This window comes from Grammomys surdaster, unplaced genomic scaffold (genome assembly GCF_004785775.1).
Source record: "Grammomys surdaster isolate TR1022 unplaced genomic scaffold, NIH_TR_1.0 126660, whole genome shotgun sequence".
In the NCBI taxonomy this organism is placed as follows: Eukaryota; Metazoa; Chordata; class Mammalia; order Rodentia; family Muridae; genus Grammomys; species Grammomys surdaster.
Genome location: NW_021621449.1, coordinates 3,479,396 through 3,497,808, shown reverse-complemented (window position 1 = coordinate 3,497,808; position 18,413 = coordinate 3,479,396). Strand labels below are relative to the sequence as shown.

General features: G+C 38.8%; 1 protein-coding gene across 1 annotated transcript in view; it reads right to left on the bottom strand.

The window, feature by feature from the left end:
• Positions 1-9,056, bottom strand: part of LOC114615373 (C-type lectin domain family 4 member A-like) — a 51,062-nt gene extending 42,006 nt beyond the window's left edge. Inside the window, exons 1-2 of the mRNA XM_028761107.1 lie at positions 8,785-9,056; positions 7,572-7,701 (exon numbers count right to left, since the gene is read on the bottom strand). Coding sequence (XP_028616940.1) covers positions 7,572-7,689 — 118 coding nt within the window. The 5' untranslated portion in view covers positions 7,690-7,701; positions 8,785-9,056. The remainder of the gene's footprint in view (positions 1-7,571; positions 7,702-8,784) is intronic.
• Between the last annotated feature and the right edge of the window lie 9,357 nt (positions 9,057-18,413).

The following is an 18,413-nucleotide window of genomic DNA, read 5'->3' as shown; positions in this document are numbered from 1 at the left end:
TTTCCTGACCTAATTGCTTTGTGCATAAAGTGAGACATTCTGTGGTTAAGAGAGTTCCTTTTGGAGAAAACTGTTTATCTTGAAGCAGCAGGGAAGAAGTGGGTGAGAGCAAGGGGCTGGGCCTTGCTGGGGAACCAAGCCATTACTATAGAGCCTGGAGAACTTGCTAAGTGGGCTTTGCTACAAGGACAAGGACTCCCATGGGGCACGTGTCTGTGAACTTTACCAGAGGATTTTATATCCTCTGCTTACTGTGTCCTTTCTCCATGCAACGAAAGTTAACTTTCTATTCTACAGTAGTACAGGTTATTGCCACTTGCTTTACCCTTATTTGGGAAATAAACACATGACAGTACTGCAAAGTGCTTGTATGTGTTCATACATGTGAGTGTATGTTCAAGAGTGTGTATGTATCTGTGCATATGTGCATGTGTGCACACATACACACCCACCACACACACACACACACAAACACACACACACACACACGAGCTTATAACCCTCCAGCAAATCACAATTATCCACTGAACAAGAGCAACACAGACTGGAGGAAAGCGTGCAGTACCTGCTGAAGCAGAAAGAGTTGGTCTCCTACTCAAAAGACTTGGCAGTAAAACTGCAGCATCCCTTCAATGTCCTCCAAATGAACTTAAGAGCTCACGTGGGAGGAGGGGCTAAAACCAAGTGGGTCCCCTGTATCTTTGAACTTTTTGAGTTTCTGACCATTTGCATGGTTCTCAGCTGTCCATACTTTGTGGCTATTCCATCATAGTATACTGTGATGGTATCATGATGCTACCCAGACAAAGTAAACACCAATAGAATTATATTATCTCTTCAAACCTGTGTTGAAGTGGACCTCATATCATTTGCAAGTGTTGGTGAAGGTAATGTAGTATAGAGAAGAGGACAGATCCTCTCTCATTGTATTAGTCATTTGGTCCTCGAAAGGGAGACAACTGGAAACTCTCTGGTTTGACACCTTGTGTGAAGTGAGTTGCCAAGGGCCATAGAAGAGGAATGACAAATGACTTAAAACTTATGGAATGCAGCCCATGGGTTACCACAGCCACATGGGTAGGCCTTGGTGTGGCATGGCCATGAAGACTCTGTGTCTGGAGGAGGTTATGCTGTTATGAAATACTGTTCTGCTGCCCTTACATCCCTCTTAATCTCTGAGTTATTTGAAAACATTAGGAGTGCTTCCTGTCCCTCACCTGACAGTGTCTCTGGCATTCAAAATATTAATGCTTGATTTCTTTCTGTCATTGCTGGTGGAGTACATCATGATTCAGTCACCATTATAAAGAAGATGTAGATTTTCAACAATGATCATCACCCTTAGAAAAGCTTTGGAAAAATAAACTTTTTAGTGAAGGTATGTAGCCTTGTTTTCTACTACAGGCTCTGATGTGAAAAACCTTAGGGAACAATATGAAGATCAAAAAGGCATACTTTTACTAGTTAAAACTAAGGAACTTTTTTTGTTCAGAGAACAAAACCATGGTAGCACTGGCTTACAGGACTCTCACTGATGGTGGAAGGGAGTTAAGTGATTTCTTATACCCTTATTTTGTCCTCAGCTCTCTGATATGACTTATTATGAATTGCTAATGAGTAGGTATGCATTTTGAGGATTTAAGGTAGATATGACTGACTATTATATAAATGTTTAGATTTGTGATTCTCTTAAGACATTTACATTAATTTTAAAGATAAATAATAAAATAATTACTTCTTTCTTTATAACAGCAAATTGCTGCCTTCCAGTAAGAGAAACTAGCTGAGAAATTTACCTTTCTTGCTTACACCTTGTTAATCTATAATCAGATGCTTGGTTATGAACTTATGTGGGTTTTTAAGAATAATTTGTTTTTTTCCCACAATATGTAATGTTATTTCTTTTAATATTAACCATGTACTAACACATTGTTTTTTCATGCTCATTTACCGGAAGGAAACTGAAACATAATCACATTGTAATTGTATACTGCTTGAAAGAATTTACTGGGATATAGAAGTGATCAAAGAACAAATCATGCTGTGGTGTGGCTGGAGAATTGTGTCCTCCATCCATCAATTTTGTGTGTACATGTAAAGTTGGTGTTAATGTGGTTGGAACATTGGAACCCTCCACCAATTGTGTTTACTTATATATGCATATATGTGTGGAATACTTGTAACCAGCTTGTTGGAACTTTGCTCAAATGTTTCAGTGTGTGAATATGGATATGTCTATTTGTAGGTCTGTATACGTGTGTGTGTGTTTCCATGCATTTATATTTATATGTATAAACTTATAGGATTCTGCCCGTTGCTTCATTCATTCATTCATTCATTCATTCATTCATTCAGTGTGTGTATGCGTGTGTATTTGTGTGTACATGTGAATTTTCTCTATTTCTTGTTTTCACTGGCACCAAGGAGTTAATAAAGTTCATAGCATATACACTGGCCACAGGGTCTCATTCCCAGTAAATTAGATTTTGTTACCTCAGGAAAAAAGTCTGTTGAGTAACTTGTTTAATTGCTGACTGCCTTTGGCAGCAGACCCTGTTGGTATCTGAAGCTACCCCAGTCAGCAGCTCTTTCATTGACAGACAATGGCTGCCTGTTTCTATTTACCCATCACTTGGATGCAAAAGCTAGAGTCATTGACATTGACTTGTCCAGGAAAGGATTTAGAGAGGACTTCTGAGTCACATTTGAACTCTTTGGACAGAAGATCATCCCATAGGTTCATTGGATCTTAAATTAGCACACAGTCATGAAATAATGGGCTGAAAGTATCACACAGTGGTCAACATATTACAGGAATAGCTTTCTGTAGACTTAATTCTTCTTCACAGAGAAGCTAGCAAATGCTTTATATATCATGCCAAAAGATAGCAATAAATTATCAAAAAGCATCCCTTAGTTCAATACAGTGTATTCTATGAATTACTACACAATGTTAAACCCTGTAGGAACTAACAATAATTTGGCTAGGAAATTTCAGGTAACTCCCTGACACTCAAGAACTATGTTGAGTATTGTTAGATAATGTGAAATCAGCTTAAAGGCATGTGCACAGAAGTCATCATTCCAACAGTACCCAGAGGCAGCATGATATACTACATTCAGGGCAAAGATGTTGCCTCCCTGACCCAGAAATTCTGATGAGATCAGCTAAGAATAAAGGAGTCATATATGGGATTCACTTGTGAATCATGTGACAGTACAATGACAACAAACATGACCTTCAGGGAGAATGACCTGAGCTTTCAACCAGTGTTGTACCTGCAGCTGATGAGATTTGTACATGAGCCTCAGATGGCCAAAATATCAATGTGAACGACAAATTCAACTTCCCACAATAATCAACACCTGTTGAATCTTGGTGGAAAACAGAACCTAAGGACACTATAAATGATTTACCATGCATCCAGGAATCCCACTGGAAACAATAATGACAGACAGTATGTGGTTGACCTTAGACACAAGGATATCTGCCAGTGGTTCAAGTTGGGGGTGATGTGGTGTGCTAACAAAGTGTATAAGCGAGGAGGTTGTGCTATCTTTCAAGATGTGTGCTCCTAAACTTATGAAGCATGAGATACTGTGGACCCTTCTAGATACATGCTGTCCATTGTATGTGGCATGAAGGATGTGTCCGGGATATGCAGTGTATCACCCACAATTAAGTTAAACCCAATGTCACAGAGAGAACTTAGGATCCCTACTCCACTCTTGAAAAGCCTTTGACAAATGATGACATAATAGTGTTTCAGAGGGATGATCTGAAAAATGTAATTGTAAATCTTTCTGTAAAATAGCAGCATTTCAGAGAATTCTACTGCTGCATCTGCAACTGTTTAACGGCCGTCATTCATTTCTCAATGTTATAGGTCTGGACCAGGTCAATATTAGACATACCTGTGTGAGGACAGTAAGAGCTGCTATCATACTTCAAGCAGAGAAACTAAGAAACTTCGCTATTTGCAACTAGTGTAAAAAGTGTCTACTTGGAAATGAACAAAGCTTTAAGTGAATTAGGCTCAAAAGTCATTTCACAGCCACAGAAGCAATATCATATCCAGGTCAGTGCTGCTGTGTGCAGTGTGTGTCAGAAAAACAGGAGGGGAGCTTCAGGTATCCAGGACAATGTGACAAGAACACTAAGGATGCTAGAAATTATATTCTCTGTTATTTTGTTTATATTATATTATATAATATATAATGTTACAAAATTATTGGTGTACATCAAGAAGATGTTCATCTTCTTAGGAGTAGAAATACTTGAGCAGAGTTAACAAGAGTGTCCAGATAGGCAGGGCAAGTGTGTTTCTCCACAGAGGTGTGCGGGATTCCCCTCTTGCTGAGCTTGCACCAGGCAGGGCTTCAGAGAAAGTAGAAGGACATACACAGCTGTTCAGCATTCAGGAGAAAAAGTTCAAGACTAAAAAGTAATACTAGTTTTGATCTGTCATGCGATAATCTTTAATGGACATGAGTTAACTAAAGTTAAAAGTCTTTGAGCTAAATTTTATAATACATTTCATCCTTTGCCTTGAGAAGTCTTCACATAAAAGCCCCTAAAGAGACATAGGAACCATTGTCTTCATAGGCTATTCCTTCTGGAACTGCCTTTCTACCCTGTCTTCAATGCTGGCCACATGGTTTAGTTCAGTGCTGCTAAATTGCAGCAAGAGAATACTGCTCAACTTGTTTGTTTGTTTGTTTGAATTTGGTTTGGGTTTTGTTTCAAATTTCCATATTGAGAATTCCCAGACATGTTGAGACCTGGCTTTATTTTTAGGTAATATTAGTGTGGTTTTCCATTTGGAGCTTTTAGGGTGTTGCTTGGTTTTTGAGGGTTGTTGTTTGTTTTCTTTTCTTTCCATGTATCTTTCCCTGCTGGATGTCTGGGAACCACATGCATGCAATTCCTCCCGAGGCCAGAAGAGGGCATGGCCTTCAAGTTAGAGACAGGCTAATGGGATTGTTAACTGCCCTCTGGGTCCTCTTGTGGATAGACAAATGCTCTTAATGGAAGAGCCTTCTCTGCAGTGCCTACATTTGATCTTTGTCCTTCCAGACTTGTGTGTTTTTTAATTGAAAGAGATTACCCCAAACCAAAGATAAAAATTAATGGAGACCTTTAGGTACAGGTGCATGAAGATGGCATGCTAGTTAATATAGGTTACCAGGCACCCATGCAGTACTCTTGTGGGTTCAAGATGATGCCCTAGAATGCCATATTGTCATGTTTGGAGGAGGTCTGTTACCTCTCATCTAGGATAACCAGTCCGATTAGGCATGAAATGCCTACTGATGAAATGCCAAATTGAGAAGATCCTCTTGGGGGCAGAGGTGAGGGAAGGAATCCCCATTGAAAGTCAGCTGAGCAGTGTTGGGATGAAGCTTCAGACTATCCTGCCTGGATGGAGCCTGAAGCAGAGGTCCTATGCCTCTGGTGGAGGGCATATCACCACAAACCTAGGAAGGGAAAGCATGCAACAGTTGATGTTGTTCTTTAAGCAAAGTAGATGTCAGAGTGTATTGAGGAAGTATTTCTTCCAGTGGAAGCTTCATTCTTGTGAAGTTCCCCTGCTTCAGATGTGATTTCTGAGACTAACAGTGAGTCAAAGACTTAACATGTGAATTAAACAAACCCCTGCCTCCACATACTGGATAATAAGAAAATGTTATCTATGTTTTATACAATTTAAGGTATAGAAGAATGATATTGGCCCCTGGGATACAGGGAGAAACTGGGGCAGTGGACTGTATGTCACATGAATTGACTCAGGTGACATACTTATCATTGAGAACAATTTCCCATATCCATGGTCCCTTGAGGTTTGGGTGCTAACAAAAATCTCTTATCCATGTCAGGGTGCTAACCAACTCTCCCCTTCCAAAGCACTTCACTGGTCATGAAGCAGAGAGAAATCTCTAGCATTGCATGGAGAGGTTGTCAAAGGCTATTCCCTGGGTCACATAAGAGGCTCCAGGAAAAGACACCCCAGAAATTGGACAATTTGGAGACAGCTAGTTAGCAGGCAGGTCATGGCAGTTCCAAGTGACATCATCAGTGGAATGCCCTCCTTGGACAATCTCTTGTATCTAGGAAAGAATTAGAATCCTCTGTGATGCCTCCTGTGTTGTGGTGATAACAACTGCCTGTGGGATATTTCTTCAGTGCCTTTTGGGTTCACAAACAAACATGTTTTCCAGGCTGTTTAGAGTATTTCGGAGAGCGAATGGAGATCAAGGAGAGACCACACCTAACAAGAAGGAAGCTGGCCTCCAGTCTTGTAAAAACGGAAGAATGAAATCATTCTGGGGAAGGCACAGTGAGTTCTGGGTAGAGTTGGGGAATCTCCTGGAAGAAATAGGCTTGAGCTGGGCCTTCCAGGAGTATGCCTTACTAGCTGGAGCCTTGGAATTCCTCAATGGCAGAACAAATGTAAAGAATCTCTGATTATTAGTTTGACAGAGACCAGGTATTGACAAGCCTGCAGCTCCTTTTCTGGGAGCTATTTAATTTGATTTTGAGTGGTAAAGAATGCCAGGAGGAGGCACTATGAGATTTACAATGTGTTCATTCCTGGGACGAGTTGAAGCCCTTCATCCTCTAGATTACTGCAGGTTAAAGGAGTCTCTGTAGACAAGGACAGAGAAGGATGCTACCCTGGTCATGTATGTTGTCTCAGAGGCTTTGGGTTTCAACACACATGATTAGACCTTGAAGGTGCTAAGCAGTATGAACTCCAGGATTTACCTGCCTCACTTCTGATATGAGCTGACAATGTTCTCTAAATGTTTATGTCTGAGGCAGCTTAAGGATTTCAGTGCAAGCGCACATGTCATAGGGAGCATGGCATATGTATGACAGTGGTGGTTGGGAAGAGGGATATAGCTGAGCACAACAGCTCAAAGATAGCTTTTCTGCTCTTTCTGGGATTCACCCTGTCTCTGGCTTGTCCTCTTCCTCACCATTCTTTTATTTTGGGGGGGGGGACTCAGAATGGTCTCTCCTGCCCCTGGGCCATCAACTATGCAAATTCATTTGTGATTATCTATCTCTAGCTAGCCAAACATCTACTCTTCTTAGATAATTTCTTACTAACTCTTTCTTGTCCACAAGCTCACACTAGATGAAGGAGCCCTATACACATACAGCTTGACATCTTGATGCCAATGAGAAAATGTAGATTTGACCTCCCAGTCTAATAAAGACAACAGTCCACAGAGTTCACTCCACAGCCCCACACAAACACTCATACATGTGATTCAGTTTCCCTACTGAGAATATATTCCATTTTCCCCCAGACAACAGTTAAATTCAAGGACAAATGTAAAGTCACAATGCAATCCTTTGAATTATTTTTCCCCAAAGAATATTACTTCTTCATATTTCCATTAAATGACAACTGCTACAGTGGAACCTAGCTTCATCTAAGGAAGAGATGGCCTATTGATTCATCTGGAATACTTACTGATAAAAGCAACTAAGAATGTGATTGCCAGCAGCAGAAGAAGTATCATCAGGGATGTAAAAGGAAGTAAGGGGGAACCAGGCTTACTTAAATGACGGATGTGTTTCTTTCTGGGAGCTAGAAGGAGAAGCACATTCATTTCATGAGAAGTAAGCTCCATCCTTGTTTCTTCTTTTCCACCTTCATCTTCTTCACTTTCCTCCATGACACATAATTACTAAGAGCAAGAACATTTAAAATAATAAAAAAGCACAAACTTACACTGTTTAAATACCTGGTGTTAATATTTTGAGATCTGAAATCTACTTTAAATGTATATATTTAAATATTTGGTTCATATCCATTCATGGAGATTTTGTGTGTGTGTGAAAGGAAATGGAATGAGCTAATAATATCTCACTGTGTAGTACTGGGGATTATCTGCAAGACATTATGTAAACCAGGCTGGGCTCAAATCCTAAATGATCCTCCTGTCTCTGCCTTCCAAGTTCTAGAATTAGACAACATGTGGCCCTTTCAGCAAGTGTTAAAGTATGTATATATAATATCATTTCCCACATGATAACACAACATAAATACTGTCACCCAACCTACAAATTTTCTTTACATCAGTATTGTAAATATATTTCCAGGTCACTACATTATCATGGTGGGTTTTTTACTGTGATTGTAGTACTGCATGCTTAAATCACTTCCAGACTGTCCAAATATTAAAGACAAATAGACAACAAAAGATAAATACTTATAATCATAGTCCATGCTTTAGCATGAGATCAGTCTGATAGCCACCATCAAATATCTGAAAACTTTGCTGCATGAAGATGCAGTTTAATGGTAGAACAACTGCCTAACAAGTGAGAGGTTTTTCTCTGATCTATAGGATAAATGAAAACAAGTTCTTTAAGGATAAAATCTCCAAACACTAAAACATTTTTCATGAAGTTACAAAATGCTGTCAAGCAGAGAGGGAAAAAAGCTCACTAATAAAAAAATGATTTCATTTTCAAAAAATATTTAGATTTATGCTAATTTATATAGAGCATGAAATGCAGCAAGATTCAAGTTATAGACTCTGTAAATGACAAAAGCAAAAACCATGCCAAGAAAGCTTTTCCTAACCACTATACAACTCTACAGCCCTTAAAGTCAATCTACAGTTTAAATATCTGAGACTCCCGTAAAATACCAGATGAGAGAACTCAAAGAATCGGTCACAAATACCACCCAACTTTGCAAATGACCATTCCTTATTCCTCCCATCTTCATTAAGTATAGAAAGGGTTTATTGTTTTGTTTTTACCTGAGATTCTGAGTAGGTGCCCAAGGAGTTGGATTCATTCTTGAACTTCACTTCTGCATAAGTGATTTCTGAAGCCATATCAACAAAAGACCTGCCTCTATAAAAAAGAGCACCTTCTACCCTCCCTAAGGCACTGTGCTATGTAAGAGTCAATAACTGCAATAAGTTGTCATATTGTACAACTGTAAGAAAGAAGAGGCATGTCTCACTAGGATAAACCACATGAGAACAAGAAACCATAGCACGGAATCACTAAGGCCTCACAAAGAGGATGCAACCTGTTAATACAAGAAAAAAAGAATTGTAGTCCTCAAACACACACAGTGCAATATGCAAGTACTATAAAGTGGGAACTCAAAGGAGGAAGGAAAGAAATAAGAAGTAGGGGAAAGAGGAACCATGCTATTAGAGAACTCTGTCATAAGACACTCACAGAAAACATAAATTTGTGTACTTCTATAAGCAAATGTGGTTTCAGGCAAACCAGACAACATGAGCAAACACTTAAGGCACAACACTTATTTTGACTGAACAGGCAAATTGTGATACCACACTCTAGAGGACCATGGGCCCTCGCCATTGTATGGGCTCCCACTTTTCTCTCAGCTGCCTACAGTGTGGGGAAGGCAAAGCTCACATCCTGTTTCTTCTGAAGCTGTTTCTCTGAGCACTGTGCCTCCGGCCACAGGTTCATGACTAGCTGCGTGGGGACTCCCCACTCACTTTACTACTGGCCACATCCAGAGCTCCTGAAACAGCTCTGGTTAGTAGCTGTGGGAGGACACTGTCCTCCCTTGTGCCTCTCTTCCCTTAATCCCTGCACTCCTCAGCACAAGCTCTAAGTGTTTACTGCACTGTTGAGAATAGTTGGGAGAACTAAATGGATCAAAGCGTACAAGAGGGGACACTCCCATTAGTTGGAGAGGATGGGATGATTTGAGTCCCACAAATATCTTCCAGCTCATAGCCACATGCTCAACCTTCACTTCTTCCAAATAGTTCACTTCTTAGAATATCCTCTACCTACTTCTATGTTCCTAAACATAATAAACAAACAGTGTGTGCATATATAAGTAACACACACACACACACACAGTTTGCTTATTGGGATTCTCTTGCTTTTATATCCAAACATATTAAAAACCTTGGGTTCACACTATTACACTGATTTTAATATAAAGCCACAGGTTTCATTTTATTTCCCAAATTTAGCATTTCTAACCACATCTATGAGGAAAAACAAACCTATTCTAATCTCTATCTCAAACTCCCATGTGATCTCTTGGATGCTACCCATCTTCTACCCACATTGATCACTCTTCACTAAGATGTTTGTGCCTTCTGGATGGACTCCAAACCTCAGGTAAAGCCTATGTACTCTAAAGTAATACCTTCCTCCCTTAGGCTGGATGTTCCCACACAAGACCAGATACCTTGCTTAAATTCTGACACCCTGGCTGAGGAAAGCCTCCTTCACCAAACTTGTGCTCTGACTTCTGGTGCTGAACTCTGGTGAGATTCCATTCAGCCACCCCCGGGGTTTTAGCACTTGACCAAGATCATCTTGATGAGCAGAAGCCCTCATCACCCTGGACAGTATTGAGTGGCCACACCACCAGTGGTGATATCCCACCAGGCAGACAGCATCCTTACCTAGCCATTCTCTGAAACTCACACCATTTCTGCCTTCTGCATAGACATTCTGCTCATCCTACTTGACTGCTAATACCCAATGCCAGTTAATCCAAAACCAGGCAAGAATACTCTCCTTACCTGAGTGGACAGTAATGTCCCACACTGAGCTTTCCATCATGTACACTCTTTACCCAAGTCTGGTCTACCCTCTGCAAGGAAACTTGTAGAAGAATTTTGAAATTTGGTTCCTTGTAGAAGCACGGAAATATAATAGTATATTTTCATTTTAAGCCCAAATGTGGGAATATGTGGTTGCTTCATGCTTTCCATAGCAGCTAACTGATTAACCTCATGCTCTGGTGATGGCGTGCTTATTCCTGTTGCAGACAGTTTCTACAATTGTGTCATGTTTGGAATTCTGGGAACTTTTCAGAGAGTATGTAAATTCTAGAGCCGCCATAGGCTGGGTTGCTGGTTGGTGATTATGGGATGTCGGATGGAGTTACAGTCTATTAGTAGTCACACTCAAAGAAGAAACAAGAAAGAAATTAGATTCAAGGAACTCTATCTTTCTCTTATTTCCATCTATCTTTCTTTTTCTACTATCTAGATATAGGGGTGAAATGATGGGGAGCAGAGATAATGAGTGGGAAAAATAGAACCCAAAACATCGTGATGACGGGCAACAAGTGGTGCCTTAGCCTGGAGAATCAAAATTTAAGAACAGAAACTAGGAAATTGAATTTAAATGCCATAAAAGAAATGTCAGGGGCAGGAAGATACAGATATTTTGTTTTTAGAGGCCAGCAAAATGTTTATTACAGCTGCTACTGCTGGGATATCCCCACTTTACTCCCAGAGGCTTTTTCTGTTTTTTTCTTTTCCTTCTTCATATATTTTGTTTCAAAAAATATTTTGAAAAACTGGCTTAGGAGTTGTAAAAATTGGGACTAGAAATGGAGGAGCATAAAAAACAAAAATAAAGAAGAGGGGGGAAAGGGGGGTCAGTCTACTCCCTTGTTTCTGAAAAGATTATAAAGCTGGCTGTGCAATTAGAAAAACTGTGTGAGGAGATGGAAGCTTAGAGTAGCGAGGAGCATCTAAAAGGGAAAACAAAAGGGTCAGGCCTGTCCTGTGAGCCAAACAATTGGAATTTCCTGAAGGAAGAAAGAAGGAAGAGACTGTGCCAGGGGGTGAATATGTGAGAGAAAAGCTGAAAAAGCAGAAGGACAATCTGATGAGACCGGCCATTATACTTTTGTTTTAAACACAGGTGTGAGGATATCAAGCAGCTGTGCAGCAGCTGACCATTGTTAGAGTTCAGTAATTGCCACTCAAATGAAGCAAACACTGATCTCAGCTAAGCAAAAGTAGTTTACTGTATGCACACCTAATACTGTATGTTCAAGACCATAAAATGACTAGGAAGCCTAAGTGCTGTTCTTGTCTGCTCTCAGGGTAGAATATAGATAGATGATAAAGATAGAGATTAGATAGAGATAGAGACAGAGACAGAGACAGAGAGAGGGGGGTTCAAAAGTTTAAAGGGCAAAGGGGAGCAATAGGCTTAGTAGACAAAGTATTACCAGCTGACCTTTAAGTTGATTGGTCCTGAGTAAAGTGAGTGGAGGGGAGAATGGGTGGGGTACAGAGCATTGAGATAATGGAGCATGAGTATTGTAAGCATAACTTTCTGGCTTATTAGTACGACTCTTCAGTGTCAACTTCAAAACCACAGTGAGCCTATAAATAGGTGCAGGAAGGGCTGCCTGGTGGTCAACTCTGACTCAAGCCATTTCAGACATAACAATTTATACTGACATTTGACATTTTTAGGTCCTAAGTGAAGCTTTGTGGAATTTCTTAAGATAAGCAAACCTCATACAGAAGAGGTAGAACATAAAGAACAAAACAGGTTATATGATCAGCATGTCCTTGAGCCAAGTTACATTTCTGTGTCAATGACTGACAGGCTTGTTACAGCAGCAATGTAAAATAGCTCCCAGGCATGGAACAAAATAGCTACAGCTATTCTGGATGTTGGGGTCAGACCAAAAAGATTATGATTTCTGCCCTGGAAGGGGAATGATCTTGCCACCTACATATATATTCTACAATTATATGACATTTGGAATTCTGGAAATTTTTCACAGGATACCTAAATGTTAGGTCTCCAATAGATGGAGGTTAGTGGTCATTCATGGAGGTTTGTGGTGATTTATTAATAGTTTTCTCTGTAAATGTTGCTTTTATTTCCTCCAAAGAGGAAATGAGATGATAGCCATTCCCAAGCCTTTCTAGCTCTTTCTGAACTCTCACTGGCTGATTCAACTCAGTTGTTCTGGTCTAAACTCCTCTTCAACCTGACTGATTCACACTGACTTCTCTTGGCTTCTGACTAAATTGCTCTGCCTGACCTCAAACTAATTCTGGCAACATGTTTTATTCTTCCGACTCATTGTCTGGTTCATTCTGCCTTCACTTGTATAAAGCTTAGGCATCCCCTAGAGAAGTGTCTTCCTTACCTGTAATTGGTGTGTGAATCCTGGCATTCATGATCTGTGTTAGGTTGATTCACCTCTGAGAAACTGTTATATGTGTTTGACTATCAGCTTCTGCAATGGAGGATGTAACCCATTAGGTTACAGTTTTGAGCTATATATTATGAAGTACTGCACAGATGTTCAAAAAGGAACAGAGGGCACACTTAACCAGAAGTGATAACAGCAATAACCCTATTACTATTAGAGTACCCAAGGCAAGTACTGAAATGACCAAATGAGTAAACAAAGACCAAGAAGGCATGCTCTTTCTTAATTGCTCTAACCATTCAGAGGCAACATTTGCAGCATCAAATTGCCACAGTTTAGCATTTTTTTTAGATTCAAAATTTTCTGATGCAATTGATTTATATCCAAGGAAACATTAGTATCATACCAAATACTTTTAAGATGCAAACGTACCTGATCCCAACCTTGTTGACTGTCATAATGCATTTTAGGGGTAGTGTAAATCCATTGGTAATCTACATGACATTCTAAATGTGACCACACTTGCATCCCATGAACTGAAAGTCTCCAGATACTGCACTACTTCTTATAACACATTTGCCTTTTGTTCTAGCTTACTATTTATATCTTTCTGCATCCCTAAGGCTAAGGTGACATTATTAGAAAAAGCAGTAACAAAAGGAGCAGTTTAAACAGATTGAGACATTCCTAAAACTTCTGTAGTAGCAGTGAGTATAATAGATACTATAGTAAGATTCCAGCAATAATTAATTTGACCATTCTCTTAAGTCTACTCAAAGCTTTTTAAATTTAATCCAACACTTAAAGACTCTATCTGCATACCAAGGTTCTGAAACATTGACTGGAAGCATAACAAATGGAGGTTGATGAAGTACCATAACAGAAATTCCTTGTACAATGTCAGATGCACAATTAGTGAAGTTACAGTCATGGTAAGTTACATTAAATCTGAACTCATACATAGTGATGTTAATATTTCCTAATAACAGTGAATATGTTGGAAAAACACGGTTGACTATATATCCCATTGACATCAATCTAAACCCAATGTTTCATCTCCATCTAGTAGATGTGATAATCAGCTAAACATCTCCCAAGGCTGCAGCAAGTTTCCAGACATACATCATTGGTAATCCAGTGTCTGACCACCGAAGTCCCTTTTCCCACTCATTGGTGTTTGTTTGAGGACATTCCTTGAGTTGACCTCAGGAAGTTGCTTATCAGCATCATGTATCTAATCAATTGCTTTCTCCACATTGCCTACCAAATGCTCTGGAAGCCATCTGACACTTTCAGCAGTCTGTGGAAAAACACAAACATGCCCTCTTCCCCATATTAATACTAGATTGGGACCATATCACTTGCCAGGAAGTTGTCCTTCCGTTTCACCTGAGCATAAGTTGTAGGGTGCCTTAGGCACTCAGCAGCAGAGTCTCTTGGCATCCTAGGTCAAGAAATTCAAAGTAAAAAGTACATGATTTTAACTATTTTGTGGTGAAGGAGTATACATCTCTCACCTTTTTAGTTTTTGTAACTGATCTCGTACAGCTCCGTGGACTCATTCTATAATTCATTGTGAATTTTAAAAAAGATATTATTATATATCTAACTTATTAATAAATTTTTATTTTAAAAATATTTATTTTTATGTATTAGTTTAAGATATAAATGATTTATAACATGTCTGAACATTCATTATGTTATAAATATGAGATACAAATTTTAAAATTAAATAGTTAATTAAAATGATTAGACTTTATCCAATTTACGGAATACTGCCTCAGAATCCCACATAAATCTGATACTGACTGAAGCAACTTGGTAACAAAATCTTGAAACGACTCATCTGGTCCCTGCCTAATTTTAGATAAACCTTCAATTTGTGTCCCTGAAGAAGGCAGGTATACTAGGCTATTTAGGATGCAGAATTATTCTGCACATAAACAGCTGGATCAAAATTTAACTGTTGAGTAGTCTCATGATAATGCCCTTAAACTGCTAGGATCTCAAAAGTAATAGGTATTTGTTGTGATGGACTGATCTCAGCACTAGTTTGACACTGCTCAACAGACTCTGATTTCCATAATAAAAAAAAACCCTTCTCTTGATGAGCACACCCTTACCAGCTGTTTCCAATACCCAGGAGGAAGGACCTCTGTGGACAATGATTCAAGCATAGCCTGAGTAAATGGTCCAGTTGGCCCAAACCCTGCATAAGTATGTTTAATGCCTTTAACTGTTTAAATGCAAAAGGCTCATAAACTCTAACTCTATTATCTTGCAGATCAATCTGTTGTGTAACTGAAAATGCAATATGAAATCCCTGAATATCATAGTAGCCTCTTTCAAGGTCACTTGTAAGGGAGATAAAACCATCTACAAAGGCTGTCTCCCAGGGAGCTGTCTCACTGTTGCAAAACTGGCAGCTCGGTTTCTGGAATTTTTCTCTCAGCTTTGGTATCCACACTGATGTTCCCAAGAACTCCCCTGAGCTTGTCAAGCCTGTAACTTCTGCACTTGTACAGTCAATGAAGCAAAACCGGTTTTAATCTCTGTACTTCCTCTTTAACTAACTTGTCCTTGAAAGGAATTCTGAGTTCTGCTAAGGCAACAAGGGGCAAACAATTCTCTTTCCCTATGATATCCAGCAGCTTCCTCTTCCAGCTGCTCGGCCTCCTACACATCTAGGGCTCTTCTACCTCATAAAGCCATAGTTCAAATCCTGCTTCTGTATACAGAGGCTCAACTCTCCTATCTAGGATTTAAACTATATCTAATCAAGGTATAGAGACTGAAAGTATGTCAGGCATTTTTCCTGGTCCATGCGTATCATAATAGTTTTGAAGTTTTTTCCCAACCTTTTTCCAGGTAGCTAAATTTATTGTACCTTCCTCAAAAAACTGATGAAAAAACTTTTCTACAACATCTTTTGGGTATATGTCCAGTAGTAGTGCAGCTGGGTCCTCAGATAGTACTATGTCCAATTTTCTGAGGAACCACATAACTGATTTCCAGAGAAGTTGTACCAGTTTGCAATCCCAAAATCACTGGAGGAGTATTTCTCTTTCCACACATAGTCTCTGCCATCTACTGTCACCTGAGTTTTTGATCTTAGTGATTCTGACTGCAGTGAGGTAGAATGTCAAGGTTATTTTGATTTGCATTTTCCTGATGACTAAGGATGTAGAACATTTATTTATATGTTTCTCGATCATTTGATATTCCTTAGTTGAGAATTCTTTTAGAGCTCTGTACGCCATTTTTAATAGGGTTGTTTGGTTCTCTGGATTCTAACTTCTTGAGTTCTTTTATATTTTGGATATTAGCCTTCTATTAGATGTAGGATTGATAAAGATCTTTCACAATCTATTGGTTGCCATTTTGTCCTCTTTGTTGTGTCCTTTGCCTTACAAAAGCTTTGCAATTTTATGAGGTCCCATTTGTCAATTCTTGATCTTTGAGAATAAGCCACTGGTTTTCTGTTCAGAAAATTTTCCCCTGTGCCTATGTGTTTGAGGATCTTTCCCACTTTCTCTTCTATTAGATTCATTGTATCTGGTTTTATGTGGAGGTCCTTGATAAACTTGGACTTGAGCTTTGTACAGAGAGATAAGAATGGATCAGCTTGCATTATTCTACATGCTGACCTACAGTTGAACGAGGACCATTTGTTGAAAATTCTGTCTTTTTTTCCCACTGGATGGTTTTAACTCTCTTGTCAACAATCAAGTAGTCATAGGTCTGTGAGTTTATTTCTGGATCTTCAATTCTATTCCACCCATCCACCTGCCTGTCTTTGTACCAATAGTATCTGGTTTTTATCACTATTCCTCTGTAGTACAGCTTGAGGTCAGGGATGGTGATTCCCCCAGAAGTTCTTTTATTGTTGAGAATAGTTTTCCCTATCCTAGGTTTTTGGTTATTCCAAATGAATTTGAGAATTACTCTTTCTAACTCTATGAGGAAATGAGTTGGAATTTTGATGGGGATTGCATTGAATCTGAAGATTGCCTTTGGCAAAATTGGCATTTTTACTATATCAGTCCTGCCAATCCATGAGCATGGGAGATCGTTCCATCTTCTGCAATCTTCTTTGATTTCTTTCCTCAGAAACTTGAAAGTCTTGTCTTACAGATCTTTCACTTGCTTGTTTATCATCACACCAAGATATTTCATACTATTTGTGACTATTGTGGAGAATGTCATTTCCCAAATTTCTTTCTAAAACTGTTTATCCTTTGAGTAGAGGAAGGTCACTGATTTGTTTGAGTTGATTTTATATCCAGCCACTTTGCTGAAGTTGTTTATCAGCTCTAGGAGCTCTCAGGTAGAATTTTTGGGGTCACTTAAGTATACTATCATATCTTCTGAAAATTGTGATATCTTCACTTCCTCCTTTCCAACTCGTATCACTGTGATCTCCTTTTTTTTTTTGCCTAATTGCTCTGGCTAGAACATTGAGTACTATATTGAATAGGGAGGGAGAGAGTGTGCACCCTTGTCTTGTCCCTGATAATAGTGAGATTACTTCAAGTTTCTCTCTATTTAGTTTGATATTAACTATTGGTTTGCTATATATGGTTTTTATTACGTTTAGGTATGGACCTTGGATTACTATTCTCTCCAATACTTTTAACGTAAAGAGATGTTATATTGTGTCAAAGACGTTTTCAGCATGTAATGAGTGGATCATGTGGGTTTTTTTCCTTTGAGTTTGTTTATATAGTAGATTATGTTGATGGATTTCTGTATATTTAACCATCCTTGCATCCCTGGGTTGAAGTGTACTTGGTCATAGTGAATGATCATTCGAATGTGTTCTTGGACTCAGTTGCAAGAATTTTATTGATTATTATTGCATCAATATTCATGAGGGAATTGGTCTGAAATTTTCTTTCTTTGTTGGGTCTTTGTGTGGATTAGGTATTAGTGTAACTATGGCTTCATAGAATGTATTAGGTAATGTTCCTTCTGTTTCTACTTTATGAAATACTTTGAGAAGTATAGGTATTAGGTCTTCTTTGAAGGTCTGATAGATTTCTTCACTAAAACCATTTGGTCCCGGGGATTTTTTGGTTGGGATACTTTTACTGACTGCTTCTATTTTGTTAGGGGTTACAGGACTGTTTAGATGGTTTGTCTGAGTCTGATTTAACTTTGGTACTTGGTATCTATCTAGAAAATCATCGATTTCATCTACATTTTCCAGTTTTATTGAGTATAGGCTTTTGTAGTAGGATCTGAAAATTTTTTTAATATCTTCAGTTTCTATAGTTATTTCTCCTTTTTCAGTTCTGAATTTATTAATTTGGATAATGTCTCTGTGCCCTCTGATTAGTTTGGCTAAAGATTTACCTATTTTGTTGATTTTCTCAACAAAAAAAAGAAAAAGAAAAAAAGAAACAGTTCCTAGTTTGGTTGATTTTTTTTTTTTTACGATTAGTTTTATTTAAAGACCAATTA